We start from the raw sequence: 26639 nt of genomic DNA, 5'->3' as shown, positions 1-26639 counted from the left end.
TGATAGTCACTAATTGTCTGAGACAAAGACGATAAGGCGACTTCACTCACACTTTCTTCCTTTCTTCTTCTTCTTCTTCAATCCTCAAAAAACCCTAAATTTCTCCATTTCCATTTTCCACAGATTTCTCTGGGTTTGTTTTTTAGGTAGTCCCATCAATGGCGATTGCAACATCGATGAGTTTGAATCTAATTGGAGCATTCAAAGGCTTGTCTCTCTCGTCCACTTCGTCGTTCCTCAGAGGCGATTTGAATTTATGCCCTAAAACCTCCTTCACGGTGACTCTCCCTTTGGAAAAACTCCAAGCTCCGATTCCATTGACGATCGAATCTGCGCATAAGAAAGGAGCAGGAAGCACCAAGAACGGTCGTGATTCTCCTGGACAGAGACTCGGCGTCAAGATTTACGGTGACCAGGTCGCTAAACCTGGCGCCATCATCGTTCGCCAACGCGGTACTAAGGTAACTCTAAGAACATTTCTGGCTCTCAATGCGCTTCTGGGTATGTATAATATTATCTAATTTCACATCAATTCTGGGACTTGGTAAGGTTTTGGATGGGTTTAGCTCTCAAGCTTCTGGTTTCAGATTGCATTCTCGAATATTTCTGGGTTTTGTTTGTGTTTAGGTTGAAAGTATCTTATTTGAGGAGATATGATTCATGAATGATGCTCTAAATACACGAAACTGCAGAATTTATAAGCTCTAGAGCTCTGATTTCAGATTCCATTCTCTAAGATGAAACTACTTTTTGTTCAATAGATTGATTCATGAATATTTTTCGAAAACATGAAACTTTAGAATTTAGAAGCCCTCGAGCTCTTATTTCAGACTCCATTCTAGACTATAGCTAGGTTATGCTTGTGTTTAAGATGAAAAACTGCAAAATTTAGAAGCTCTTAGTTCAGAGTCCAATCTCTAATACATTCAGGTTATGCTTGTGTTTAGGGTGAAACTGTTTTGTTTGGGAAGATGGATTCATGAATGATGTTTTTAATGCAGTTCCATGCTGGAAAGAACGTTGGGATTGGTAAAGATCATACCATCTTCTCTTTAATCGATGGATTAGTGAAGTTCGAGAAGTTTGGTCCTGACAGGAAGAAGGTAAATCTGTGATCATACCGAGAATACTTTAGCTTTTCTTTAATCTTGTTGGTTTTTTAAACTGTGATTCTGTTTTTGTTTCTTGCAGATTAGTGTGTACCCAAGAGAAATTGTGCCAGAGAATCCCAACAGTTACAGGGCAAGAAAGAGAGACGCTTTTAGATTGCAAAGGGAGAAGAAGAAGGCGAGACGTGAGAATTACACTTACACACTTCCTACCCCTCAACTTGTTCTTGCTTCTGCTCCAACCGATGATGCGGAAACCAATCCCGATTGCTAGAAATCAAATGTGAATCTTTCCTTATCTCTTTATGTTTAGTCTTGTTCATGAAATTTTTACCTTCTCTAATTTACAAGAAACTTTGTTTTAAGAGTTCAGTTGTATGTGTCCAATCCAAACCTCACTTTTTGTCAAAATTTGAGTCCAAGCCTGTTATCAAATGGTTTACTGGTTATTATTCAAACCAACCCGAGATAAAGTTCAGGTTTTTGTGTAGTAAAAGTTCGCTTACAAGTAAACAATACTGAATCATTGATAAAATCAACTAATGAAATTATCTAATTATCTAAATTTTCATCTACCATAAGAACTAGTGGAATGATCATCTGTTGTTAATTCTTTCCATTGATTTGAATAATCAATCCAGTAAAGTTGAAGATATGATATATTGCCATTTAGATCACTTGTGTTACCCTTAGCCCATGTGTTTCTCATAAATGCACACACACACACACACACATGGAGAGAAATGGTTACTGAAGAGAAAGTTTAGATCTTTGAGCAGTATTTAAGAAGAGGAACAAAGAAAGTATAAGAAAGTATAAGACAAAAGCTTCGCTACTAAACCCTCTGCCACCAACAGAGGCAAACACAAGAGTGAAATAAAGTAAGCTAAGCATAGACGTGGACGTTGAGAACCACGAGGAAGAGGATGAGAAAAAGACCATAGAGGATGGTATGGACGAAAATAGAAGCTACCGTCGTCTTCATGTTCATGAAACCCACCGGAGATTCTTTTCCCGGAAATTGCAGTATTAGTCCCGGCGATAGAAACGCGAACAGAGCCGAAGCTATCAGCGGTGCAGCCCAATCATGCATAGCTTCTTACAACGAGCAGAACAAGAACAAGAGGAAGAGAAAGAAGAGAGCTTCAGAAAGTGGAAATTTGGTTGTGGAAGAATTGAGAGAATGGAGGTTTCAACTTGAAGAGAATGAGAATCCAATAAAGTCTATTTCTTTTCCATTAAAGCAAGAGAGAGAGATTGTGGAATTTTTCTTTTAGTGGGAGGTGTCTTAATCTTTTAAACATGTTTGAACATGTTAAAAATCCACTTTTTATGAAACTAATTAATGGGGATAGTAATTGTTTTAGATTGTTATTAGAAAGAATGATATGAATATGAATGTGCATTTTTTAATCCAAAATACAATATTTGAGGATGAACAAATTACGTTTTTAAAGATTAGTCACAATTATTATCAAAGGGTGGATCATAGATAAGTATAAGTAAAATGTCTTTAAACTTGGTAATTTTCAAGAGTTGTGATTTAGCCAAAAAAAACAAAAAATTAAAGAGTTGTGACCATTTAGCAATGGATAAAGACAAGACAAAATCACATGAATAATGATGTAAAATATGATTAAATCGTAGAGAAACGGTTCTATGTCACATTCAAGTCCGATGTGATTCACATGAATCGCGACCCTCCTTCGGTGATCAATAAATATACGCCAGGTTTCGAAAATCTATTTGGAGTAATTTTGTAATTTATGATGTTGCAATGTAATACATTGGTTAGTTACTTCTTTGTCTTGTGTTAAAGAGAAAACTAGTAGACTAGAAGTAACGGGTCCACCATTTGCTAATGAGATCAATATATTCCGTAAAAAGAGAACAATATCTGTCTGCTTTTTCGATTTGACATGTATATTCCTTTCAAAATGGGTAATAATCATCAGTAAAACTATTGTATTCAATTTATAATGATTACTTATATCGTCGACATTAATTGAGACGTATAAAATTCTTATCTACTCCCATCTTAATCTTTTTTTTTTTTTCAGCACTCCCGTCTTAATCTTCTATGCGTATATTTAATTAGCCTATTTTTAGCTAGCCATATAATGTACCAAATTGATAAGACATAAAGTAACATTGTAAAAGAGTTTTGTTAAATAAAAACATTGTAAAAGAAAGAGATGGTCTTTAGTTCTTTACGAAAAAACTCGTAACAAAAGTAATTAAAGAAAGTTTTCAAGAATATACATTTGTGCATGAGACTGAGACTACGCGTTTACACTAGGAGATATTGTCAATCTCTTTATGAAATTTTGAAAATGATGGTTTTCTTAGTATAATTTTTTTTCATCGTAATGCACGACTTTTTTTTTTATTACATCTCTTATTGATTTTTATTCTTAATTTGACGATATAAAATCTTCTTATAGTATATATACGTTTTATTTTTGTCAAATTGTTGGTACTTTTTTTCCAATTTAAATAAAATCAGGACAATTTATACATTTATATATTTTTTTAATTTTTCAGAAATACTATATTCCTTCCCAAGTATTATTATTCTACGTTCGTTCTACCACATTTATACGAGATTATTTAAATTTTCGTGACTAAAATAAAATATTATAGGCATTACCTCTGCTTTTCAACTTTCTGTCCGTCTTTTGACTCTTTTTTCTCTCTCTCACCACCGCTCTATCGAAAAAAGGCGTCTCCTTTGCGTTATTCTACTTTCACGGCAATGGCGGATTGGGCTCCGGTTCTCGTCGGAGTTGTTCTGTTCGTGATGCTCTCTCCAGGACTCCTCTTCTCGCTGCCGGGACATCACCGGACGCTAGAGTTCGGCGGCATGAAAACCAACGGAAAAGCAATCGCCGTCCACTCACTCATCTTCTTCGCTGCTTACACGATCTTGATCCTCGCAGTCAATCTCCATATCACCACCGGCTGATTTAGGGTTTTAATTTTGGGGGTTTTCCGGCGAAATAAAGGTAACCCCTTTTCTTCGAATCTGGGGGGTTTCAGGAATCTTCTGAGATTTGGAATGGAGCTCTGATTTAGGGGTTTGTATACTCTGTTCTATAGTTGTGTTTTGCAATGACTTCTACTGAAAAATGTATTAATCATTAAGCTTGTATTGTTGCAATTAAGTTAAAAGGAAAATGAACCTGTTCTTTTATCAGATTTGATGTTTGATTCGAACTTTTATTCAGAGCTGACGAAAGAGTTTTATTTGTTTATAAAATACAACCTTTTGTGATCCTGAGTGAAAATTAATACAATATCAGCAAAAGATCAGAGATTTTAGTGAAAATTTGTGGAAACAATCGAGTTTTTAAGCCAAAAAAAAGATGCTTTATGTTGCATTATTACATGCCACGAGAGTTCAGAAATGTTTTTATCCCAATTGATGTGTGACTGGAGCTACTTAGACTTTAGAAATTAAGTTATGGGATACAAAAATTACAGATTTTATTTGCGTACAACCTCTTTTGGTGTCACCCTGCTTGAAAGCCTTTGAGCCAAGAATCAGAGATTAGAAAGAAAAGAAAAAATAGCGGAAAAAGGCGAACTTTGAATCCAAATAAGCTTGCCTTTGTTACAGTAGAGGATCAGAAATGGATGTGAATTTGTATGGCTATGATCAAGATAGTGAGTATACAGAAATATATAATGGCGTGGACCAAAATCGAAATGCCGCTTGTGCTCATGTTCCCGAACTCCATCACTCTTGTCCTCGCTGGTAGCTGAAAGAGCAATCCTGGTGAGAGTAGGATGAACAGTGCCACTGCCACGATCACAGGTCCCCAATCTGCACTCATATCTCAAAAAAATTCTGTAATCTGAATTGTGTTTGTGTGTAACAGGTTCTTGTTTTTTTTTTGGTTTTCAGGTGAAGATGGAAAGATTAAAGCTTGAAAATGGAGAAGCTTGAATTGTTTATGTAGAGTTATTGGTTTCTTGGTGGCTAAGGAGAGGAATTGGTTTTAGATGCTAAGCTTTGTGAAGACTACAAAGGAAAGGTATTGTATTCTTTAAGTGGGTTTTGCTTTTTTAATTGTCTATGAACTTTCTTTATTCTTATATTTTCAATCAATTGCTTCTTTTATGGTTTCTGTTTTCTATTCTCGACGACTGCTTTACAGATCGTTCGTGGTATGTGTGTTTCCTGCTTTTGGTGTATGCTTTTGTTAAAGAATTGCTAAAAAGTATATGACTGTGTAAACGATAATATTACCAGTTGTTGTTTCTTTTTAAGGGTCTTATTTGATTGTTTTCTTCATAGGTTTGGAATTACCCTATATTTGACACTTATGTAATCCATCTGATCGCGACTAAACTGGACTGACTCTGGTAGTTTGGTATCAAAGATAGGCTATTGGTATTGGCTCTGATGTTAAAACTCTGTGTTTTAATGGCTATAACCGATTCAAACTAAATCATAGATAAAGATAGGAATGTAAATCAGATAACGATCACTTCACTTTCTTCTTTGTAATAAGTTTCTGTTTTTTTCTTGATCTACGTTATTTACTCTCTATTTTGCTTCCAAAAGTTTAACTCTTTACTTTTTCCGCGTTTCTAGGCTTGCGCTTGTTGGTGTTGAACATCAAGAACCAATGAGGACTGCATAGCTCAACTTCGAATCATGAAGTGAAGCAGAGAGTATGTGTGTTTATGTTCTGTAGTGGTAGTTTCTTGATGTTATTTGTATTTTCTTACTAAAAAAATCAGCCCAAACCTAGAAATAAACATCAGGCTTTACAAAGCTTTTTTTCTTTCAAATTTTTAATTGAAAAATGAAAAGTTTTAATTTCTTACATTTGTTTTGGAAAATTATTTGTCCAATAACGTAAGGTTTTAGAAAACATATACAGTAATATTTTCTCCTTGAGAGTTGAGAAAACAGCCAAAGTTTTCTAAGGCGGGAGATTGAAATAACACGTCACATTCACAGCAGAACACGTGGCGCTTTATCATTCGACCTTTTAACCCAAATTGAATAACCGCGAATCGTCGTCAACTACCATTTCCTTCTTCTCCGGAGGAATTTATCTACCGGGAAATGAAATCTGTCTGACCAATTTGCCTAAAGTTATTTCCGGTGAAAATCTGCCGGAAAATTCTCAATCTGAGATATTAATGGAGACGGAGATTCCTTGGTCAACGGAGATCTCAGAGACATTGTTGTTACCGGGAAAAATCTCGGCGAATCGCGATTTCCACGAAGAAGATGTTCCTCACTGGAAGGATCAGATCACGATCCGAGGCTTGATTGCTAGCGCCTTTCTGGGTATTTTGTTCTGTATCATTACCCATAAGCTGAATCTAACCGTCGGAATCATTCCTTCGCTGAATGTAGCTGCTGGTCTTCTCGGCTTCTTCTTCGTCAAGTCGTGGACTGGGTTTTTGTCGAAATTAGGGTTTTCGGTTAAACCCTTTACCAAGCAAGAGAACACCGTTATTCAGACTTGCGTTGTTGCCTGTTACAGCTTGGCTTATAGCGGTAAATGAGGAATTGTTAAAGTTAGCTTCTTTGTCGATTTTGCTTAATAAAGTTAGCTTCTTTGTGCCTTTATAATGCAAAATCTTGTTGTGTAGAGTGAGCTTCTTCTAATGATTGATGATCAGTTATGATTGATGATCAATTATAAATGCTAGTTTTGGATTGTTCTTGCATTTGCTTTGGTCCTCTGATAGAGTTTCTCGATTTCTTGTTTTTTTTTCTTCATCAGGTGGATTTGGTTCTTACTTGATTGCTATGGATGATAGGACATACAAGCTCATTGGTGCTGATTATCCTGGGAACAATTCAGATGATGTTATAAATCCTGGACTTAGGTGGATGATTGGGTTTTTGTTTGTGGTCAGCTTCCTTGGTGTCTTCAGTATCGTTCCACTTCGCAAGGTAACATCTCAATACTGTGTGATGATATGGTTTCTTGATGAGTGTATATATGGTTTCTTGATCCTTGTTAAAAAGTGTATTCTCAGGTGATGATTTTGGACTACAAGCTAACGTATCCCAGCGGAACCGCTACAGCGATGCTGATTAACAGTTTTCATGACAACTCTGGAGCCGAGCTTGCAGGGTAAATTGCCAGAGATTCCATTTTCAACCTCACTTCCTGCAATCATCAATAGCTTGCTTGAGTTTCATTATATACTTATCTCCACAATATTATTATTCACTTCAGAGTCCAAGTTAGATGTCTAGGGAAATACCTGAGCCTTAGCTTAGTTTGGAGTTGCTTCAAGTGGTTCTTTAGTGGTATTGGAGATTCCTGTGGGTTTGATCACTTTCCCACACTTGGTTTGACGCTTTTCAAGAACACGTAAGTTCATAACACTTTCTCTAATTAACCACTCTAGAGCACGTGGGATCAAACTGTTAACGAGCTTATGATACTTCTGCTGCGCAGGTTTTACTTTGATTTCAGTCCTACTTTTATTGGATGTGGTCTGATATGTCCCCATTTAGTTAATTGCTCGGTCCTTCTCGGTGCCATCATTTCTTGGGGCTTTCTCTGGCCATTTATATCACAGCATGCTGGAGACTGGTATCCAGCTAACCTTGAGGCCAACGATTTCAAAGGTCTCTACGGATATAAGGTACAATACAAACACTTACTCTCTTTGAGGGTAGTTATTGATATCGTTTCCGTATCTATTAGGTCTTTATCGCCATTGCTATCATCCTCGGTGACGGTCTTTACAACATCCTCAAGATAATTGTTGTCACTGTGAAGGAACTCTGCAACAAAAGCTCCAAACAACAACACCTACCTATCTTTTCCGACATTTTAGGTGACCAAAACATATGATCCTGACTTTTTTTCAAGTAAATGTTTGTCTCAAACAGATTTTTTTTCTGCGTTTCTTTGATGCAGATGAGAATGAAACCTCGGAATTACTTCTGGAGAAGAAGAAAAGAGACGAAGTGTTTTTCAAGGACCATATACCACTCGGTTTTGCGGTTTCTGGTTATGTGTGTCTAGCAGCCATTTCGACAACAACAATCCCATTGATATTCCCACCATTGAAATGGTACTTTGTCCTCTGTTCATACTTGGTTGCACCGGCTCTTGCCTTTTGCAACTCTTATGGAGCAGGGCTCACGGATATGAGCCTGCCTTCAACCTACGGAAAGATTGGTCTTTTCACCATCGCTTCAATCGTAGGAAGCAACAATGGTGGTGGAGTCATTGCTGGTTTAGCAGCCTGTGGAGTTATGATGTCAATCGTCTCAACCGCAGCAGATCTCATGCAAGACTTCAAAACAGGTTACCTCACGTTATCATCTGCAAGATCCATGTTTGTGACTCAGCTTTTGGGCACAGCGATGGGTTGCGTGATCGCTCCTCTCACGTTTTGGATGTTTTGGACGGCTTTCGACGTTGGAGATCCTGATGGTCTTTACAAAGCACCTTACGCGGTTATCTACCGTGAAATGGCTATTCTTGCGATCGAGGGGTTTGCGAAGCTGCCTAAGCACTGTTTAGCTCTTTGTTTTGGATTCTTTGTCGCTGCTCTGATTGTGAATCTTGTAAGAGACGTCACACCAAGAAAGATCTCAAAGTTCATACCGCTTCCAATGGCTATGGCTGCTCCATTCTACATTGGAGCTTACTTCGCCATCGACATGTTTGTTGGAACATTGATTTTGTTCGTATGGGAGCGGATAAACAAGAAAGACGCAGATGATTACTCGGGTGCAGTAGCTTCAGGGTTGATATGTGGCGATGGAATCTGGACAATCCCGTCAGCGATTCTTTCAATCTTTAGAATCAATCCACCCATTTGTATGTACTTTGGACCATCCTAAGACATTGTTTTGTTGAATGTTTCTTATGCATTATTGGCAAAAGTCTGAGTGCCAAACTTTTTTAGCTCACTAACATAACATGACATTAGAGTAGCAAAACACAAGGAAAAGAGTACCATGTATGTTTCTAAACTCAATCTTCAGGTAGAGTATTGCTTAATTACTTCTTTCAGTCTTCAAAACTTTTTTTTTTTGGTATTAAAAACTGTATGAATTTTGGCGCAGGCAAAAAACCCATGTAAGATGAAGAAGTATGGATTGATAAAATTGTCATTAGAGATGCATAAGTAAGTTCAAAGTTTTTATACACGAAATATTGCTAAAATTTGGGAACACAATGCTCATATATATATATATATATATATATTGTTATTATAGCAAAACCTCTGTAAAATGGTTTTTGCACGAAAAGTGTGCACTCAAGAGATATTACATCCTTAGAGATATAGTTTTGTATGAACACACAGAATAACAAAAACATAGATAACAGAAAACCGGCCATTGACTCAGATTATATGGTGCCTAATCTTCCATATCAACAACAACAAAATCTAAGAATAAGTCATCAGATGGAAAAAAGAAACCAAAACAAGTCAATCATCATTCTTTTATTTTGAGAGCATTACTCAGTAGCTGCTACTCAAACGGACTATCTTCAATAGTGTAATTCGTAGTCAGTTCAAGGCTTGGAGTTTTCCTAAGTGGAGTAGTAGTGATGATCACACTCAGCTTGTTAAATCTAACATCTGCAAGACTGTACTTTACTGTTGAAGAAGTGTATATTTCCACTTCAGTAGATTTAACAGTGAAAGTGATAACCTGGAAAACAAAAAAAACCTACAAAAAAACCTAAACCGTGAAAATAATAACTATATATATAGCAAAATTGTCAACTTTTTTATAATAATAATATAATTTTAATTTTTTATGTATGAAAATTGTGCATTCAAGAGGTATTAAAACCCCAAAGATACAGTTTTATATGAAATCATAAAATAACAAAAACATAGATAATAGAGAGTATGTTCTGGAACAGAGTTACTAGGAATCAAAAATTTATCAAAAAGTACCGATAAACAAACATCTTCGTGTGATGTTTATTTCATCAGTGTTTAGAATTTTTCTCTCTCTAAAAATCTAGTAAGAGAAAACTCTCTCAAAACTCTTCATCGTTTTCTTTTTGGCCGGTGACCGGTGTTTTCCGACGCCGGCACTGTGCTGTTAATATTCTTCGGATAATAAATTCTGGTGAATCCAGATTTCTTATGTCTATATTTTGTTTGTTTTTCGTTCTCCGAGTAAGTTCGGTTTTCCTTTTCCGACTATGATCAGATTTTCTTTTCTGACTAAGATCGGATGTTTCATGCCCGTTTCTCTTCCGCATATGAACTCCTCTTAAAATTGAGATGGTTGTGAATGAATCTGGTGGTTTGCTTTGAGATTTCTTCTTCAGATTTGGGTTTTATCCTCTCTTGACTGAGAGATTAAGATCTCTCTAATTACCTTTTTAAAAGCACGATTGTGGCGTTGGGTAAAAAGTCTTGAGTTAAAGATAACGGTTGTGATTTTGATTGAAGAAGAAAGTTCTGGCTAAATTTCAATCAGATTCTAATCCGAAGAGTCACTAAAGGAAAGAGAAGATGCAGAGATGTTTCTAATGAAGCTTTCAAGTGGTGGAGATGCGTTGATGATTGGCGGTGAGACCGTCGGCAAGAAAACCACCGTCGGCGGAGTTTACGACGGCGATGCAACATTTTTTCTCCTCAGATGCCACCTGTCACTGTATTTTCTTTAGATCAACACGTGTTTTTTACGTGTGATTTTCTTTGTGTTGATCTAGATTGTATTGGGCCTGATGTAGGTTTTGAAACTCTCTGTATAATTGCCTTCTCTTGGGCTTTCCAGTAATGTATAAGTTGACAAAAAAAAAAAAACAAACATCTTCGAGGGCTGGGCACAATTACTTGGAACTCGTCCCGTACTCGTTACTTGACCCGTACTTGTCCCGTAAAACCAAGTACTTGTTTTGATCAAGTCGAGTATCAAGTATCTTAAGAAGATTACTTGCAAGTATAAGACAAGTATCAAGTATTAAAAAAAAATTACTACTTGGTCTTATTGACCCGTTACTCGTTTCAAATCTCTGATTTTTTTTTTAGTTTTGTTCCACATCGATTACAACATAAAAAAGGAAAGAAAAATCTGCTTATCAAAAGTTAAATACGTTGCCAGACTTCAATATCTAAAGCTTTCCAAAAACCTAAAGGTCAAAATATTAAATATTATCATAGGTTTTAATTAAATATGGCCCAAAATTTTAGTTTTTTTAATATTCTATTTGTACTTTTACAAGTAACGGAACAAGGCAAGTAACTTGCAAGTAATGAAAAATTTGGCAAGTATTTGATATTAACAAGTCAAGTACAAGTACAAATATCTTGATACTTTAACGGGGCAAGTCAAGTATCAAGTATACCAAAAATGGCAAATACTCGTCCCGTGCCCAGGGTCAAACCTTCACGTAATGTAAAACTTGGTCTCGGTCAAAGATTTACCTTGTGTATATGGGCTTCATGTGTAAGCCCATATTTAAATTGTTATTTTTTTCACGAAGCCCATACAAATAAGTAATGTTCAAACCAAACGCGATATCTCCTTCCTCGTCATTTCGACGGTATTCCCTTGAAATCATCCTAATCCTGCTGCAGAAACCCTAAGGTAAGTATGAAATCGAGAAACTTTTGTCTAGATTCCAGATTTTGTTTACAATCTTGTCCGGTCCTGACTCAGTTATGTTTCTTTGTTGAATAGGAATAGATTCAATTCGAGAATCATGGATCCACTTCCCGAACCCGTTACCTACGTCTGCGGAGGTAAGCTCGACTATCGTCTTCCTCTCGAAAGCTTTATCGACCATCGAATTCTGGGATTATCTTGAAACTGAATTTTTGATAAAGTTTACTACTTTAGTGTTGTAAAAATGTTAGCTTCGTGAGTTTAAATGCTTTAGGGAATTAGATATGCATCATTGGTGTGTACGTCAGAGGTTATCTTCTTTTGTTGTTGTATTGCTTTTGCTTAACTTGTTCATATTGAGGTTTTGAAGATTGTGGACAAGAGAACACATTGAAGTCTGGAGATGTGATCCAATGCAGAGAGTGTGGGTATCGTATTCTGTACAAGAAGCGTACCCGTAGAGGTGAGTTCAATCACTACTAATCCTTAGTCCTTCTTTTGTGGAGTGATGCAAGTTCTTAGCGTTCTTTGATTTCGAATTTGGTTTTTAGTTTGTACCTTTGTTACTACATATCCCTTTTGTATTTGGATTGTTAAGTTATATGGTCGTTTATTCCTCTTGCAGTTGTTCAATACGAAGCTCGCTGAGAACACCACTAGTCAGTCCTGAGGAAGATGGTTTCAAGACTTTTTGCCATTGTATGTAATATATATTGACATGTTTTGTTTGGTTTGATTTGAACACAAGTGTGACTCTGTAATTTCCTTGCCTCTTATGAATTCCTTAGAATAAGTGAGTTTACATTGGTGAATCCTTTTGATTGGCTTTAATTACTCATCTTCATTCGCCATTTCAACAAGCAAAACATCTCTCTCTGTGTCTCTCTTTCTCTCTTTCTTTCTGGTTTGCCGCCTTTGTTCTTTTAGTGTTCTCTGCATTCAGTTGGTCAATGCTGATTAACAGTTTTCAGAACACTATTAGAGCTGAGTTTCATTTTCATTTCATTGAATATTATTCACTTCAGAGTCACACTTGTGTTCACTTCAATGTCTTGCCTAGTAATCTGAGCCTTTGCTTAGTTTGGGGTTGTTTCAAATGGCTGTTGTCGGTATCCAAGGCTTTGCAAAGCTGCCTAAACACTGTTTGGCTCTTTGTTGCGGATTCTTAATCGCTTCTCTGATTGTAATTCTTATCATAGGAGCTAAGAAAGTATTATGGCAAAAGTCTAAATGTAATCTCTTTTCGTTTTTAGTTCCTAACATAACATCACATTAAAGTAGAACATAAAAGGGACAAACAAACTTTCTAGTAGACTTAATCTTCAGGATCAAAAGGTCTGTTGTCAAAATCTTCTCTGTCTTCAGCTAAGTCAGGGCAATACCTTTCAGACAAAATCTCGACTTGTTCTGCAAACGTTTTGGTTCCAGGGAAACCGATATTCCGCACCATCTGGTCCCACCGCTTTCTACAAGCTTCACCATCTCGATTATCCAAAAGATTATCCCAATCCACATCGTCGACACAAGCAGCATCAAGATTCGTAAGCTCGTCCATGAGCCTATAGTCATCAACGTTAGCCCATATTCCTTTTGCCACCATCGGTGATTGCAACTGATCATACCATTTAACGCAACAGATAGTGTGGTCCCGTGTTTCAAGCTGGTCGCTTATCGCCATCCAAGGGATGTTATCTCGGAGCATCCCATGCTTTGAGCGCTTCTCTTGGAATGCTTTCATTCTAATGTCTTTGTTCACAAGCTCAAAGAGAGTTTGATACTCCTGCCTTGACCAATGTCCTTTCTTCTTCTTCGACGCCATTCTTACTCTCCTCCAAGCGTCTTTCACATGCCTCCTGTGTTTCCCCATCGCATCTGCAAGAGCTTTCCAATCACTCCCGTGTTTCTTGTGATACTCTATAAGCATATCAAAATCCTCTTTAGTCCATACTCCTTTGGATCCTTCTTCAAATAAAGTATGGGCACGATGGTACACACCACTATGTGGCCTCCAAGGTAAAGCAGCTGTTATTTCTTTCCAACAGCCTCTAATTTGTGGGTGTGACCTGCAGTTCATAATCATGTTTACCCCTTCATCTCCTAAAGCATGGTTATCAACGTACTCTAACACAGCTTTCTTTATCAGCTCGTCTTCTTCCTTTGTAAACCGGTTACCTCTCACCAGTTCAACCCCTTCTTCTTCTTCTTCTTCTTGTTCCTCCTCTTCACTTTCTTCATCCTCAGCAGGAAAAACTTCCACTTGATCAGAAAACTTCACCTTTTTTGTGCTTTTACTTGATGGGGTGGTCACATTTTCATCACTCTTACTACACTTCTTCTTCCTTTTCTTCGTTGCCTCTTCCTTGTTGTTTTCTTCGGACTCAGGATCCTCCCTTTGCTTCTTTTTCTTCTTCCCCTTCTTCTTTGCATCTTTAGTAGAGTTCAAGTCGTTTTCTCCAGCCTCTGAATTTTGTTTCTTCTTTGCATCTTGCGTCGAGTCATTGTTGTTTTCTTCAGCCTCTGGATCTTCACTCTGCTTCTTCTTCTTCCTTTTCTTCTTTGCATCTTTCGTAGAGTTCAAGTCGTTTCCTTCAGCCTCTGAATCCTCACTTTGTTTCTTCTTTGCATCTTTCGCAGAGTCCTTCATTTCTTCTTCAACCTCTGGATTCACACATGGTTTCTTCTTCTTGCTTTTCCGGTTAGTTTCCTTGTCGGAATTTTCTGTGTTTTCTTCAGCTCCCAAACCACCCTCATCACGCTTTCTCTTTCCCGTCTCCCTCTTACCATCACTTTGACTTTCTTCACTGTTTCCTATCTCATCACCACCAGATTCTTTCTTGCTCTTCTTCTTCTTCTTCGATTTCTTCACACCATCACTCTCAGCCTCAGAATCAACACTTTTCTCCTTATATCTCTTCTTCGATTTCTTCACACCATCATCCTCAGCTTCAGAATCAACCATTTTCTCCTTACTTTTCTTCTTCGATTTCTTCTCACCATCTTCAGCTTCAGAATCAGCCCTTTTCTTCTCGGATTTCTTCCCACCATCATCAGCATTAGCTTCAGAATCAGCCCATTTCTTCTCCAATTTCTTCCCACCATCATCAGCATTATCTTCAGAATCAACCCTTTTCTTCTCTGATTTCTCCCCACCATCATCAGCATTAGCTCCAGAATCAGCCCTTTTCTTACTCTTCTTCGATTTCTTCACACCATCATCGTCAGCTTCAGAATTGACCCTTTTCTTCTCCGATATCTTCTTAGCTGGAGCGCCCTCACCCAATTTCTCTCCTTCAAACGCAGCTGTCTCCCCATTTTCTCCACCAAAGCTATCCTTTTTCTCTCGGCTTTTCTTCTTCTTCTTCTTCTTCGTAGAATTGCGTTCTTCAACGGTTCCCTCAGATTCAACCCTATTCTCACTCTTCTTACTCTCCTTACCCATCTCAGATTCCGGCGAACCTAACCCAGTTTAACAAATTCGCAGTAAATCACACAATTCGCCGCGAAGATCTCTTCGAATCCGACACTGATCTTCGTTGAGTAAAATTATCGGCTGAAATTCGTATAAACCCTAATACAATCAAAGGATTAACCTGGAGTATAATCAGTGGGCTCATAAAAAAGCCTTAAAACAAAACATATGTCTTAGCAGATCGATCATACCCGAACCTAACTAATTTTTAGCGGCCCAAATCAAGCCCATACTTGTACCAGCGAGTCTACTCGAAATCAGATCGATTTCACTGTGGACGGCAATGTTAACTGTCGATGCAAAAGGCATATTGCCATTTGTAAAGTTGAGATTTGAGGTCCTAGTCGCAGTTTGGTGGAAGTATATATCGAAGTTGTACATGAGAAAGAGAGAAACACACAAAAATCTTAAAGATCACATTTTTGAAATAAAAAATCCAATCTTCGTTTTCTTGAAATATCTTTGCAAATGCAAATATAATGTTCCATTTTCAATGTTTCCATCTATATAAGGCCTACTAACAACATATTTATGGGCAAAAGACATAATTATGTGCACTTTTCTAATTTTTCGCACTTATTGTAACAAATTTCTAGCTCGTTGTAGAGAATAATAACATAGCCAAAATATTTGTAATATACCATTGTGGATAAATTCTCATGTGTTTGCATATTTGGCTTTTTTTTTCTTTTCTTTTTGTAAAAGTGTAGATCATTTTATAAGATAACACACAAATACATGTCCAAAAAAAGAATTTAGCCTTTTACCGTTTTTCATTGTGGTATGTATATGTTTTTCCGTAGATTCAGTTACTTATATTTTTTATCGTCAACTTGTTTTATAACGAAAACCCAAAAACAGGCAAGTTACAGCAAAATTGAGGTCCAAACTCATACATTAAAAAGCAAATCAATCTCATTAAAGTCCAATATTAAAAAGATAAAGATTGATAAGTCTAAAACACGTGTAAAGACATGCAGCAGATTTTGGGTAGATGTTGGCTCACGGTTTGAAGATACCGTCGATTCATTACCGGTCAGAGCTCTGCTAGAAACCGATAATCCAAAGAGTATAACCATGTATGTTAACTCCAATGGATCTCCATCTTCCTCTAATTGCTGTTTCTTGACTGCTTGATTCCTCTCTGATTAGATCCGGATTAGAACTTGTCGGAAGCTTACATCTCCGATGAAATTAACACCGATCATCTTTGATTCTAGACCACATCACCCAACGCCATATGGCTCTTAAAAAGGGGATTTAAGGAGAGTTTATCTCCTAGCCGAGAAAGGATGATCCAAAAGTTGAAGAAGAAAGCTCGACATTCACAGCCGGATTTATTCGCCACCGTCTCAAATCATTTATAGAGGTCCAAATCCAGAGAAGAAAGAGCTAGCTAATCCAGTTAAAAGCGAACATTATTATCCGATTAAGTCGGAATCCGACATACACTAAAAAAACTTCGATTATAAGATCGAAGATATGAGAAAAAAAAAAAAACTTTATTCTCTGTGAAAGATTAGAAAGAGAGAACAGAAAAAAAAGCAAAAAACTCTCGGTTCGCTTATTCAATTGCCGTTAGGAGAGAGAAGAAAACGAAAAGGAGAGAGAAGAAAACGAAACTCTATTGATCGAGTTACTTATATATACTTATATAAATGTGAGAATTTATTAGAATTTATAAATTGTTCGAAAAATTATACGATAAGTGTGAAAATTTATTAAAAATAAAACTTAGTTACCTTTACCTAGGTCAAAAGGTTACACTTACACACGCCCCACCTTGAATCAGAATCTCTGTGAGAGAGAAGGAGAGAACCAAAAAAAGCTTGGTAATTTTTAGTGTGCGACCATAAAGTCACCACATCTTGACCTGGTCCATGATGGATCCCAAGAACCCAAATCAACCACAAGTACCGAATTTCCCAAACCCTTCACCACAGAATCAGGACAACGAGAAGACGGCGAAAGAAACCGACTTTAAGGGTTTCAATACTGTGGAAGGGAAAAGAAAGTGGAAGAAGAACCATAAGGAGAACGAAGAACAATCGGTTCAGAAGAAACCGAGCAAAGATCGACACCTCAAAGTCGAAGGACGAGGCCGAAGAGTTAGGTTGCCTCCACTTTGTGCGGCGAGGATTTTTCAATTGACCAGAGAATTAGGTCACAAATCCGACGGCGAGACTCTCCAGTGGTTGCTTCACCATGCCGAGCCGTCGATAATCTCCGCCACCGGAAGTGGAATCAAACCCACCACCGACTCTGTTTCTCAACCTCCTCTCACCGCCGATTTGAGCCTGAAAGGAGCTCCAAGGTCTCAAATTGCAAATGGGTTTTGGCCAAATGAAACCGGGTTTGATGGTGGAGCTAATGCTTCAACTGCAGGAGGGTTTGATTTGAATTATGGAATTGGGTTTCTTGGGTTTGATTTCAATGGTTCTTCAGGGATGGGTTATGAGAATAATCAAATGTCTCAAGATGGGACTGTTGGGGTTTTGAATCCACAGATTTATCCGCAATTTGCTCTACAACAAGCTAAGGCTCATCATCACAATCTTCAACATGAAGCTCAGCAAGAGAAAAATGGTTCTTAAAGGTCAAGCCTTTAATGGCTTTTTTTACTTAGATTGTCCATATATATGTATATCTAGTAGGAATCTTGATATATGCTTTTGCTGAATTCTCAAGCTTGATATAGCTTTTAGGGAATGCATTTTATGGCACAGTGTGCTTATTAATAGCTAAGTTTACTTAACCTTTCTTTAAATTATATGGCTTTGATGTACTAATTACGCTGTAAACTTAGTAAGTAGGATTTGCTATTTGAACTGCACTGGATTGAGGCTTCTATGCATTATCAAGCACTTTGTTGATTGAATTTGTTTGCACAGAAAAAGTTTTCGTTTCGGGACAGAAGTTGTTCCGGGAATGGTTTTTGTGGTTTAAGCTTCATCTTGTTTGAAAGATTTTACCCTGAAGCTAAGTTGTTTTGTGAGTCTGTAATTCCAAGTTTAATCTCTTTTGGTCTCTGATGCTGGCACACATTGGCTTGCTGTCTTTAATGGTAGAATTTGGACTAAGCTACGTTTTTTGGGTGAGAAAGTGGCGCGCGTTCTTCCATGAGAAGAGCGAAACAGTATGAAGTTTCATTTTTGTATTGTGTCAAACTGTCAACAGCACACAAACAATGAGATGGGCCTCATTGGCGAAAACCCTGATAGGATCAAGAACTAATCTGAAACAAAAACTTCAAATTGATTAATTTGATTAGGGCCAACCATAATCCGCTTTGATTTGTTGTATACTTCGATCCGATTCAAAAACTTTGTAAGTTACGTTGAGGGAGTAAAACAAATACTAAAATTAAGTACTACTAATCAAAAACTGAGTAAATTACAAATATTACTACGTTGGACATCTACTTAGGCATAATATATACTTTCATGATAAATTCGTTATAGGAAACTATGTAATTTGCTAAAATATTACAAAACTTCAAAAGTGAATTTCAAAATAAATATTGTATTGGTAACATGTGATTTTGAAGTTGATTTACAATTGATGTTATGATTTGATGTAATTTTAAGTAAATATTATGTGGTATAAACAGTAGATTTATGCAGTGAGTTTGCTGTAAAAATATAAGTTACCTTTTTGTCAAAATACATAATTGGTAACATTTCTGCTGTATAAGTTGTATTATATGTTATTTAAACAAATTAAATAAACGATTATCAATTATGATTATATTTATTAAACAAACGTGGGATAGCAAATTTAGGTGGAGAAAAGCAAAAAAACAAATCCTAACTCAGCTTCTAATACAAGAGATTTTCTTTGATTGATGTTGAATTAACTTTTGAGTAATCAATTTTATAAAAAAAAGATAACTCAAAATTATAACTCAACTATACCACTTTATAACTCAAACCTAAACTCAAAAAAATAAATTAATGCATGATTGGTAACATTTTTGATGTTTGCCCATAACTCAAACTAATGCAAGCGTAACTCATATCACCAATCAAAGCCGTAATTTAATCGTTAGTTAACTTTGAAATTTTCATTATTTTTTTTGTTTCCTTAACAATTTATATAGGGGATTGGACATCCAAATTTTTAATAGATATCATAATATCACATATTTGACTAGTTTTAGAGTAGATACTGGGAAAAAATATGTCGATCCGAATTAAAGAACAGATCACAGATACGAAAAAAAACCAAAAAAAAACAAAAAACAAGGAATTTGCACTATGTGTCCCTTAATCTGTAAGTACTTGTTTGATACTGTTACATTGATGCCTCAATGGCAGAGACGATCAAGAACTAATCTGAAACAAAATTTCAACTTGATTCATTTGATTAGGTCATTAGGGCCAGGCATAATCCGCTTTGATTCGTTGTATGCTTCAGTCCGATTCAAAATAATTGTAAGTAGCAAAACATATACTAAAATTTAGTACTAATCAAAAACTAAGCAAACACGAAATGTTAAAATTTACTGCGTTGGATATGGACTCGGTCATAAAAATACTTTCATATTAATTTGTTATGAAAACTATTTATTTTTTTTTTACCGAAAAAAATAACAAAGATTTAGGAGTGATTTCAAAAATCTATTGTTAGTTAACTTTGATTTTTTTTTTGGTTTTTTAACTAGCTGAAAGTTCTGGATTCACATATTGTATGTTTTAAGGTTCGAGTTTTTTGGTTCTATATGTGGAAGACCATGCTTTGCAGTTTTATGAGATACTTGTACGGTGGAATTCAAGTTACGTTATTTGGTCAAATAGAAAAAGAAAAAAATTAAAACGTTGAATAAATTTGGTCAACAAATACGTTGGCTTCGATTAATATGAAAGAGAGAAAGATGCGTTTCTACTTGGCGGTGGGAGATATGTGATTCTCTCTGGTCCCTCCTTTCTTAATTGATTCGGTAACCTAAACCTTCTCCAGCCAAGAAGAGACAAACAAGGAATTACAAAAACTACAGAATTTGAACAACATAAGTGTTTATATATATTATAATGGGAAGAATCTATTTATTATTCTTTTTTTTTAACCGAAAACAACGTCATCTAAACATGGTCGGATCTGAGAATTTGGGGGCTATAAACAATTTAAGAACAATTTTTTTTTGTATGATTTAGGGGCCGAAAAATTCATAAATAACCAAAGAAAAATTTTGGGGACTATAGGCGAATGTTTCATCAGGCTGTCCCCAGATCCAGTCCTGCGTCTAAATAACTCTTAAGATAATGTACATGTACGTAGAAACTTCTATTTCTATATTCTACATACTTTCTAGAATTCTATGACATTTTAGATTTAAGAAATTCGCATACTAATTAAAACAAGAATATGTGTAAACTCTTATAGGAGCTCATGGCGTTTATTAGTTTTTAGATTTCCCATATACAGTATCATTCTTTTTTTTTTGTTCACATAGAACATTCTTACGTTTTGGACTCAACAATTTTAGTTGTTTTGAGTGATTGAGTTTCGTGATCATCCAGATCGCATTTCGTCAAGTGTACAAGAACCGTTGTTTGACATAGACTAATATATTCCAATTGAAAAAACTTCTCAAAAATTTGGTTTTCTTAACCATACAGAATCTATTCTTGAAAAATGTGAAATTTTGTGTTGTATGGTTGAAGTTTTCTTCGAGAAAGAGAATATGCATGATGACATCTAATTGAATTCTTTTAGTATATCCATGAAAATATCGTAAAGAGTAAAGATAAATGGCAAAGAGAAAGAAAACTAAGAAGTCATCCAAAAATTGGGAGGCCTACTCTCAACTAACAAAAAAAACACATTAGTGTTTGTTGTGTTAGGTCATTTATTCAGTCACCTAACACTAACTAAATGAAATACGTTAAAATCCAATATATATATATATATATATATATATATATATATATATATATATAAATATTAATAAAAGAAAAATTAAAGAAATACTACTATTAGTCAATAGAACTCATTTTTATTAAATGAAGCAAGGCCGTCCAAGTATTCTAACTTTCACATAATTCTCACGTTTCTCCTCTAACAAGACAAGATTTCTATGAACTTGCGGGTCCCATGAACTTGCGGGTCCCATGATAATCCTCATTGATTTCCCCATATATATCTCATGAGAATCCAACTCGACTTCATAACTCTATTTGAATAAAAAATGGTTTGTGTTATTGTTTTTCATTATGTTCTTGTTTTGTTTTACAAAGTCTTCAAAGATTTTTTCATGTATTCACTCTTCTTTTTGGTTCTTCAGGTTGCGGAGAACAACAACAAGGAAGTAACACTCTCTGCTTCAATGGACGACAACAACAACAACATGAAAGGAACTAAGTTTCATCTTGAGGTTTTTCAAAAGGAACCAGCTTTGGTCAAACCCGAATCCGAGACAAGAAAGGGTCTCTACTTCTTGTCGAATCTTGATCAGAACATCGCCGTGATCGTCCGTACTATCTACTGTTTCAAATCTGAGGAGAGAGGAAACGAGGAAGCAGTCCAAGTGATTAAGAAAGCTTTGAGTCAGGTTCTTGTTCATTACTACCCTCTTGCTGGACGTCTTACCATAAGTCCTGAAGGTAAATGATTAAAGACAATTAATGATCACTTAGGTTTCAGTCTCTGTCGATATTTAAACTCAGACAACAACATCAGTTAATGTCTTTAATGGTTTGTAAATTCAGGTAAACTCACAGTGGACTGTACGGAAGAAGGAGTTGTGTTTGTGGAAGCAGAAGCAAACTGTAAAATGGATGAGATCGGTGACATCACGAAACCGGACCCTGAAACTCTAGGGAAACTTGTCTACGATGTTGTTGACGCTAAAAACATTCTTGAAATTCCTCCTGTTACTGCTCAGGTTTAGTTTTCTTTCTCCTCAAGTAACTTTTTGTTGTTGTTTTTGTATTTAGGGTTTAAAGAGTTGAGATCTGATTTGTTAGGGTTTTTATATAGGTGACAAAATTCAAGTGTGGAGGGTTTGTTCTTGGACTCTGTATGAATCACTGTATGTTTGATGGTATTGGAGCTATGGAGTTTGTTAACTCATGGGGTCAAGTCGCTAGAGGCTTACCATTAACAACTCCTCCATTCTCAGACAGAACCATTCTCAGTGCTCGTAACCCTCCAATGATCGAGAATCTTCACCAGGAATTCGAAGAGATTGAAGATAAATCCAACATCAACTCTCTTTACACCAAAGAGCCAACTCTCTACAGATCCTTCTGCTTTGATCCAGACAAAATCAAGAAACTTAAGATCCAAGCAACAGAGAACAGTGAATCTCTTCTAGGTAATAGCTGCACAACTTTTGAGGCTTTATCTGCTTTTGTCTGGAGAGCAAGAACCAAGTCATTGAAGATGTTGACTGATCAGAAAACGAAGCTTCTCTTTGCCGTCGATGGTAGAGCCAAGTTTGAGCCTCAATTGCCAAAAGGGTATTTTGGGAATGGAATTGTTCTCACAAACTCTATCTGTGAAGCTGGAGAGCTAACCGAGAAACCGTTGAGTTTCGCTGTTGGATTAGTCAGAGAAGCGATTAAGATGGTCACTGATGGATACATGAGATCTGCGATTGATTACTTCGAAGTCACAAGAGCAAGACCTTCTCTTTCCTCGACTCTTCTGATAACAACATGGTCAAGATTGGGTTTTCATACCACAGATTTCGGTTGGGGAGAACCGGTTTTGTCCGGTCCAGTAGCTTTACCTGAGAAAGAAGTGACACTGTTTTTGTCTCATGGAGAACAGAGGAGAAGCATCAATGTGCTTCTTGGGCTTCCTACTTCAGCCATGGATGTGTTTCAAGAACAGTTTTTACAGATATAATATTGAAAAAGACAAAAAAAAGACAAATATCTGGCAATTATTGTCAGAAAACTTTTCGTTTTACTCTGTTTTCTCGCTTCCTTTGTTTTTTTTTTCTGCTGAATTATTATTATTATCTTGATCTTAATCTTGTCTGATATCTTGCATCAAGTTTCAACCATAAATTTATATTATTTCAACGATATTGTAAAATTTCTATATTATTACTTGATTTGTTTTTGGAATGTTGAGGCCTTTTTTGTTCAAAACTAGATATTTTATATAAATAAGCTGTCTAAACGAAGTCCAAAGAAAAAAAACAGAGGATAAGAAGACAGAACACAGTAATTTTGTCTGAAGCACATAGTTAGAGTAGAAACGAACAGTGACTTTGGCAATTTCTTTTCTATTGCTTGCCACACAAGTCAAGATTCTTCTTAAACGGTCTGAAATTCAAAGCTGTAAACCCATAGACACAGAGATTAGACCTCTTGGACTTAAACACAACCTGATCCGTTGTAGTTTTGTAGCCAGGAACATTGCAGGAATCCGAGGAGCTACCAATCAAGCTTGCCTGACAAGAAGCCATAAGAGAACCTTTATCTGCTTCTGCGGCGCAAGCAACGCCTTCTAGAGACGTTATATCTAGCTTGTAGAGTCCGAGCTCGTTCGTTGTTCGATTTGCAGAGAACGTTATCATCTCTCTAGTTCTTGACGAAGCAGCATTGAATCTGCAGATTATTCTCACTTCCACACCTGTTTTTGTTCAGCTGAAACAAAAGTGAGAGACATTTCAACTTGGATCTAACAATTTTGAGAAATTTTGATTTGTTTCTTTACCGGGCATGAAGTAGTTGTGTTTGGAGAAACTGTTGTTAGAGCAGACGTCGCAGTAAACAAGACCCATTACAGTGATCTTTGCATTTGGTTTCGATGAAGACTGTCTCAGAGAAAGAGAGTTCAAGGCCAGAAGTTGCAGAAGTAACATAAGCACTATCAGTTTCTTTTTCATGACTACAAGCTTCAGCTTTTTCTTTTATTTTGGATAAACAATTGGTTAAAGATGAGGTTTCCTTTTTGTTTATGTGGTTGATGGAAGAAACAGACAAAGCATAGGCTAAGAGGTAAAAGACAAAAGAACAAACAAAGATCAGACAAGAAGAGGCATAAAATCTATTGAAACAAAGCTTCAAGGTTGTGTTATTCTTATATACAGAAAACTCTTGTGAGCAACAAAGAGATGAGCAAAGAGAGAAGCTTCTGGAGTGAAGGTTATAAATGAATGATAGAGAGAGGAATTAAAGGAAAAGTAGAGAAACTGAGAGGTTGGTTGTGTGTTTTTACATTTATTGAGCTCTCATGATTTCTGTTTTAAGGGTTTTTGTCTATGAATCTCAAAGAAATGGCTATATCTGGAAATATAGAATGGAGAAGGTAAGCCACTTGTGTGTGTATGTTTATTTATGGACCACTGAAAGTGAAGTGTAGCCATTATCAATTTATCATCATAAAATCCACGAAAGATGTCAGAAGAAATGGCTCTTTAGATATCATTAATACAAGAAGCCAAATTAACCAAAAATAGAAAAAAAAAAAAAAACATATGAAGCCAAATACACTATGATATTTTCCCGGTTAAGTCTCGGTTTTTGCTGGTATCAATTTATCATCATAAACACCAAGAAAGTTGTCAGAAGAAATGACTCTTTAGATATCATCAATACGAGAAGCCATATTAACCCCACTCCCCCCCCCCCCCCAAAAAAAACACACACACACACATGAAGCCAATACTATGATAATTTCCCGGTTAAGTGTCGGTTTTGGCTGAATTCTGATACAGAATTTCAGGTTTAAGGTACCATTCAAAAATGAATAAAACCATATTGCCTTATCTGTTCTTTAGTGGCTTCAAATAAAACTCAGAAAAGCTCATCAAAGTCTTTAGATTTATTGGAGTAGGAGACTTTTTACGTTGTTCATCACATTTTAGAACACTTGTAACTTGTATGAGATTCACATTAGGAGTGTGTTTTATTCTCTCAAATATAACCTAAAACCTTACTAATCGATTGAATCAAGAAAAAAATTTTAAAAGGGGGATTGAAAAAAATTAGTAAGAAAACCACAAGGGGGGTCAAATAATTCAAAACCAATATGCATAAACTAGCAGAGCAGTCAGTAACTAGAATAACTGATAACGATTTATGACACAACAAAATTTGGCATGATCTCTCATTTCCATTTCAATATTAGAAAATTCCATATAAAATCTTCAACTTAATTTTAATAAGCTTTTTAAATCCTCAACTTTTCATGTGTCCAGAAAAAACTTCAGGCATTTTTCTATCCATTTTAAATTGCCAATTGTTATCCATGTGATCATTTTGCTTTCAATTTTTTTGGAGATTTTGCTTCAATTTTGTCGAGATTTAGTTTATATCAAGTTTTATGTAAATCATTGCTTAATCACGACGAGTTACTGTAGTTCGTTTATTAACGAGATTCGAACAGCGTTCCAATTTTCATTTAGTGTCGTTTTGTATACAGTGTAAACTAATTATAAAGATAACAATTGAGGATTTGAAATGGGTAGAAAAATATTTAAAGTTTTTTTTGGACACACGAAAAGTTAAAAATTTAAAAAATTTATTGAAATTAAGTTGAAGATTTTATATGAAATTTTCTCTTTCAATAATGAGCTCTATCTCGTGTAATTTACGCATCTCGAACTAACTCTTATATGTTTATATAATAACTCAGCTTGAAAGTTATTATATAAATACTCGCATATACGGAGTAACGCAATACGGCGTCGCCATGATTGCTGCAATGCAGCTGAAAGCCTAAAGGTTTATTTATGATATTTGCCCGGTTAAGTCTCGGTTTTAGTTGAGTTCTGGTAGACAATTTCAGGTTTAAGGTACCACTCAAAAATGAAGAAAAACCATAAGAGATAATGTCAGAAAGAAAAAACAGGTATTGGTAATGGTATGATCTGTTCTTTAGTGGCTTCAAACAAAACACAGAAAATCTCATCAAAGTCTTTAGATTTTTGGAGATGGAGAATTTTGTAATTTATTGGAACAGTTGTATAATATTCACATCAGGAGTGTGTTTTAATCTCTCAAATAACCATAATAACCACAGTAATCTATTCAGTTTAAAAGAAAATTTCAAAATCTCTACTAATATTCCATATAAAGAAATTATGCAATACGAAATTGCACAAAAATCAAAAGGACCAGTCAGTGTCGCCATGATTGCTACAATGCATCTGAAACCCTAAAGATTTTATAATGAAATAATGAAGCCAAATCGTTTTCATTATCAATAAGTAGCCAAGCCATTCTTAATTATATATATATGACAACAACAATTATCATTTATAAACAATAGCCATTTCAAAATAAAGAGAAAACAATGAATATAAAATACCAGTTAAAGAGGTGACCTTCCTTTTAGTTAAATATTAAGACAAGTACATGATTGAAAACATGAAAAAAAAATATTTAATGAAAAAGACGGCAATGCACAATAGTGGCGACATTATGAACTTGGGAAAACCAGAAAGAAGAGAGCATATATGGATTAAACAAGTTTAACAAAGTTGCAAAATTTTGAATATAAATAGATCACAACACCTATGGATTTG

At 35.9% G+C, this 26639-nt stretch overlaps 11 protein-coding genes across 11 annotated transcripts in view; 7 read left to right on the top strand and 4 right to left on the bottom strand.

Annotated features, from left to right (window-relative positions):
• Positions 1–20: 20 nt before the first annotated feature.
• LOC18022984 (50S ribosomal protein L27, chloroplastic) lies at positions 21–1582 on the top strand. Its single transcript, XM_006405348.2, has 3 exons — positions 21–461; positions 1002–1103; positions 1192–1582. The coding sequence occupies exons 1-3, from the start codon at positions 159–161 to the stop codon at positions 1381–1383; spliced, it is 597 nt and encodes a 198-aa protein (XP_006405411.1). The 5' UTR covers positions 21–158; the 3' UTR covers positions 1384–1582.
• Positions 1583–1856: 274 nt separating this feature from the next.
• LOC18022983 lies at positions 1857–2366 on the bottom strand. Its single transcript, XM_006405347.2, has one exon. It carries the CDS (start codon positions 2200–2202, stop codon positions 1996–1998), a length of 207 nt encoding a protein of 68 aa, XP_006405410.1. The 5' UTR covers positions 2203–2366; the 3' UTR covers positions 1857–1995.
• A 680-nt stretch (positions 2367–3046) lies between these two features.
• Positions 3047–4331, top strand: LOC18022982. The gene is given in 3 exon segments (XM_006405346.2): positions 3047–3050; positions 3753–3856; positions 3858–4331. Coding segments are annotated over 3 exon segments (330 nt in total). The 3' UTR covers positions 4080–4331.
• Positions 4332–4400: 69 nt separating this feature from the next.
• Positions 4401–5140, bottom strand: LOC18022981. Its single transcript, XM_006405345.2, has one exon. The coding sequence runs from the start codon at positions 4943–4945 to the stop codon at positions 4736–4738; it is 210 nt and encodes a 69-aa protein (XP_006405408.1). The 5' UTR covers positions 4946–5140; the 3' UTR covers positions 4401–4735.
• Positions 5141–6189: 1049 nt separating this feature from the next.
• On the top strand, positions 6190–8949 carry LOC18022980 (probable metal-nicotianamine transporter YSL4). The gene is made up of 7 exons (XM_006405344.2): positions 6190–6630; positions 6860–7032; positions 7119–7216; positions 7322–7459; positions 7547–7736; positions 7799–7931; positions 8015–8949. The coding sequence occupies exons 1-7, from the start codon at positions 6267–6269 to the stop codon at positions 8947–8949; spliced, it is 2031 nt and encodes a 676-aa protein (XP_006405407.1). The 5' UTR covers positions 6190–6266.
• A 2619-nt stretch (positions 8950–11568) lies between these two features.
• On the top strand, positions 11569–12551 carry LOC18022979 (DNA-directed RNA polymerases II, IV and V subunit 12). The gene is made up of 4 exons (XM_006405343.2): positions 11569–11667; positions 11761–11822; positions 12056–12148; positions 12311–12551. The coding sequence occupies exons 2-4, from the start codon at positions 11783–11785 to the stop codon at positions 12331–12333; spliced, it is 156 nt and encodes a 51-aa protein (XP_006405406.1). The 5' UTR covers positions 11569–11667; positions 11761–11782; the 3' UTR covers positions 12334–12551.
• A 363-nt stretch (positions 12552–12914) lies between these two features.
• Positions 12915–15236, bottom strand: LOC18022978 (ABC transporter F family member 4). The gene has a single exon (XM_006405342.2). It carries the CDS (start codon positions 15122–15124, stop codon positions 13001–13003), a length of 2124 nt encoding a protein of 707 aa, XP_006405405.1. The 5' UTR covers positions 15125–15236; the 3' UTR covers positions 12915–13000.
• Positions 15237–16935: 1699 nt separating this feature from the next.
• Positions 16936–18048, top strand: LOC18022977 (transcription factor TCP6). The gene has a single exon (XM_006405341.2). It carries the CDS (start codon positions 17035–17037, stop codon positions 17746–17748), a length of 714 nt encoding a protein of 237 aa, XP_006405404.1. The 5' UTR covers positions 16936–17034; the 3' UTR covers positions 17749–18048.
• Positions 18049–21322: 3274 nt separating this feature from the next.
• LOC18022976 (omega-hydroxypalmitate O-feruloyl transferase) lies at positions 21323–23191 on the top strand. Its single transcript, XM_006405340.2, has 4 exons — positions 21323–21344; positions 21438–21756; positions 21862–22037; positions 22133–23191. Exons 1-4 carry the CDS (start codon positions 21342–21344, stop codon positions 23003–23005), a joined length of 1371 nt encoding a protein of 456 aa, XP_006405403.1. The 5' UTR covers positions 21323–21341; the 3' UTR covers positions 23006–23191.
• A 141-nt stretch (positions 23192–23332) lies between these two features.
• On the bottom strand, positions 23333–24382 carry LOC18022975. Its single transcript, XM_006405339.2, has 2 exons — positions 23825–24382; positions 23333–23740 (listed from the first exon to the last, which is right to left on the bottom strand). The coding sequence occupies exons 1-2, from the start codon at positions 23994–23996 to the stop codon at positions 23391–23393; spliced, it is 522 nt and encodes a 173-aa protein (XP_006405402.1). The 5' UTR covers positions 23997–24382; the 3' UTR covers positions 23333–23390.
• A 1190-nt stretch (positions 24383–25572) lies between these two features.
• Positions 25573–26639, top strand: part of LOC112088572 (defensin-like protein 207) — a 1518-nt gene continuing 451 nt past the window's right edge. Inside the window, exon 1 of the mRNA XM_024158974.1 lies at positions 25573–25576. Coding sequence (XP_024014742.1) covers positions 25573–25576 — 4 coding nt within the window. The remainder of the gene's footprint in view (positions 25577–26639) is intronic.

The sequence above is a fragment of the Eutrema salsugineum genome, unplaced genomic scaffold (assembly GCF_000478725.1).
Source record: "Eutrema salsugineum unplaced genomic scaffold, Eutsalg1_0 scaffold_14, whole genome shotgun sequence".
In the NCBI taxonomy this organism is placed as follows: Eukaryota; Viridiplantae; Streptophyta; class Magnoliopsida; order Brassicales; family Brassicaceae; genus Eutrema; species Eutrema salsugineum.
The sequence above is the reverse complement of the archived record's forward strand: the minus strand, read 5'-3'. Positions and strand labels throughout refer to the sequence as shown.

Excerpts from the sequence above, each read along its gene's own strand:
- LOC18022984 (XM_006405348.2), top strand. The coding sequence starts at position 159 with ATGGCGATTGCAACATCGATGAGTTTGAATCTAATTGGAGCATTCAAA. Across the intron at positions 462-1,001 it reads TTCGCCAACGCGGTACTAAG|TTCCATGCTGGAAAGAACGT; the intron begins GTAACTCTAAGA and ends TTTTTAATGCAG. Across the intron at positions 1,104-1,191 it reads TTGGTCCTGACAGGAAGAAG|ATTAGTGTGTACCCAAGAGA; the intron begins GTAAATCTGTGA and ends TGTTTCTTGCAG.
- LOC18022983 (XM_006405347.2), bottom strand. The coding sequence starts at position 2,202 with ATGCATGATTGGGCTGCACCGCTGATAGCTTCGGCTCTGTTCGCGTTT.
- LOC18022981 (XM_006405345.2), bottom strand. The coding sequence starts at position 4,945 with ATGAGTGCAGATTGGGGACCTGTGATCGTGGCAGTGGCACTGTTCATC.
- LOC18022980 (XM_006405344.2), top strand. The coding sequence starts at position 6,267 with ATGGAGACGGAGATTCCTTGGTCAACGGAGATCTCAGAGACATTGTTG. Across the intron at positions 7,217-7,321 it reads TCTGGAGCCGAGCTTGCAGG|AGTCCAAGTTAGATGTCTAG; the intron begins GTAAATTGCCAG and ends TATTCACTTCAG. Across the intron at positions 7,460-7,546 it reads TTGACGCTTTTCAAGAACAC|GTTTTACTTTGATTTCAGTC; the intron begins GTAAGTTCATAA and ends TCTGCTGCGCAG.
- LOC18022979 (XM_006405343.2), top strand. The coding sequence starts at position 11,783 with ATGGATCCACTTCCCGAACCCGTTACCTACGTCTGCGGAG. Across the intron at positions 11,823-12,055 it reads CGTTACCTACGTCTGCGGAG|ATTGTGGACAAGAGAACACA; the intron begins GTAAGCTCGACT and ends GAGGTTTTGAAG. Across the intron at positions 12,149-12,310 it reads CAAGAAGCGTACCCGTAGAG|TTGTTCAATACGAAGCTCGC; the intron begins GTGAGTTCAATC and ends TTCCTCTTGCAG.
- LOC18022978 (XM_006405342.2), bottom strand. The coding sequence starts at position 15,124 with ATGGGTAAGGAGAGTAAGAAGAGTGAGAATAGGGTTGAATCTGAGGGA.
- LOC18022977 (XM_006405341.2), top strand. The coding sequence starts at position 17,035 with ATGATGGATCCCAAGAACCCAAATCAACCACAAGTACCGAATTTCCCA.
- LOC18022976 (XM_006405340.2), top strand. Across the intron at positions 21,757-21,861 it reads TCTTACCATAAGTCCTGAAG|GTAAACTCACAGTGGACTGT; the intron begins GTAAATGATTAA and ends TTGTAAATTCAG. Across the intron at positions 22,038-22,132 it reads TTCCTCCTGTTACTGCTCAG|GTGACAAAATTCAAGTGTGG; the intron begins GTTTAGTTTTCT and ends GTTTTTATATAG.
- LOC18022975 (XM_006405339.2), bottom strand. The coding sequence starts at position 23,996 with ATGAAAAAGAAACTGATAGTGCTTATGTTACTTCTGCAACTTCTGGCC. Across the intron at positions 23,741-23,824 it reads ACACAACTACTTCATGCCCG|GTGTGGAAGTGAGAATAATC; the intron begins GTAAAGAAACAA and ends GAACAAAAACAG.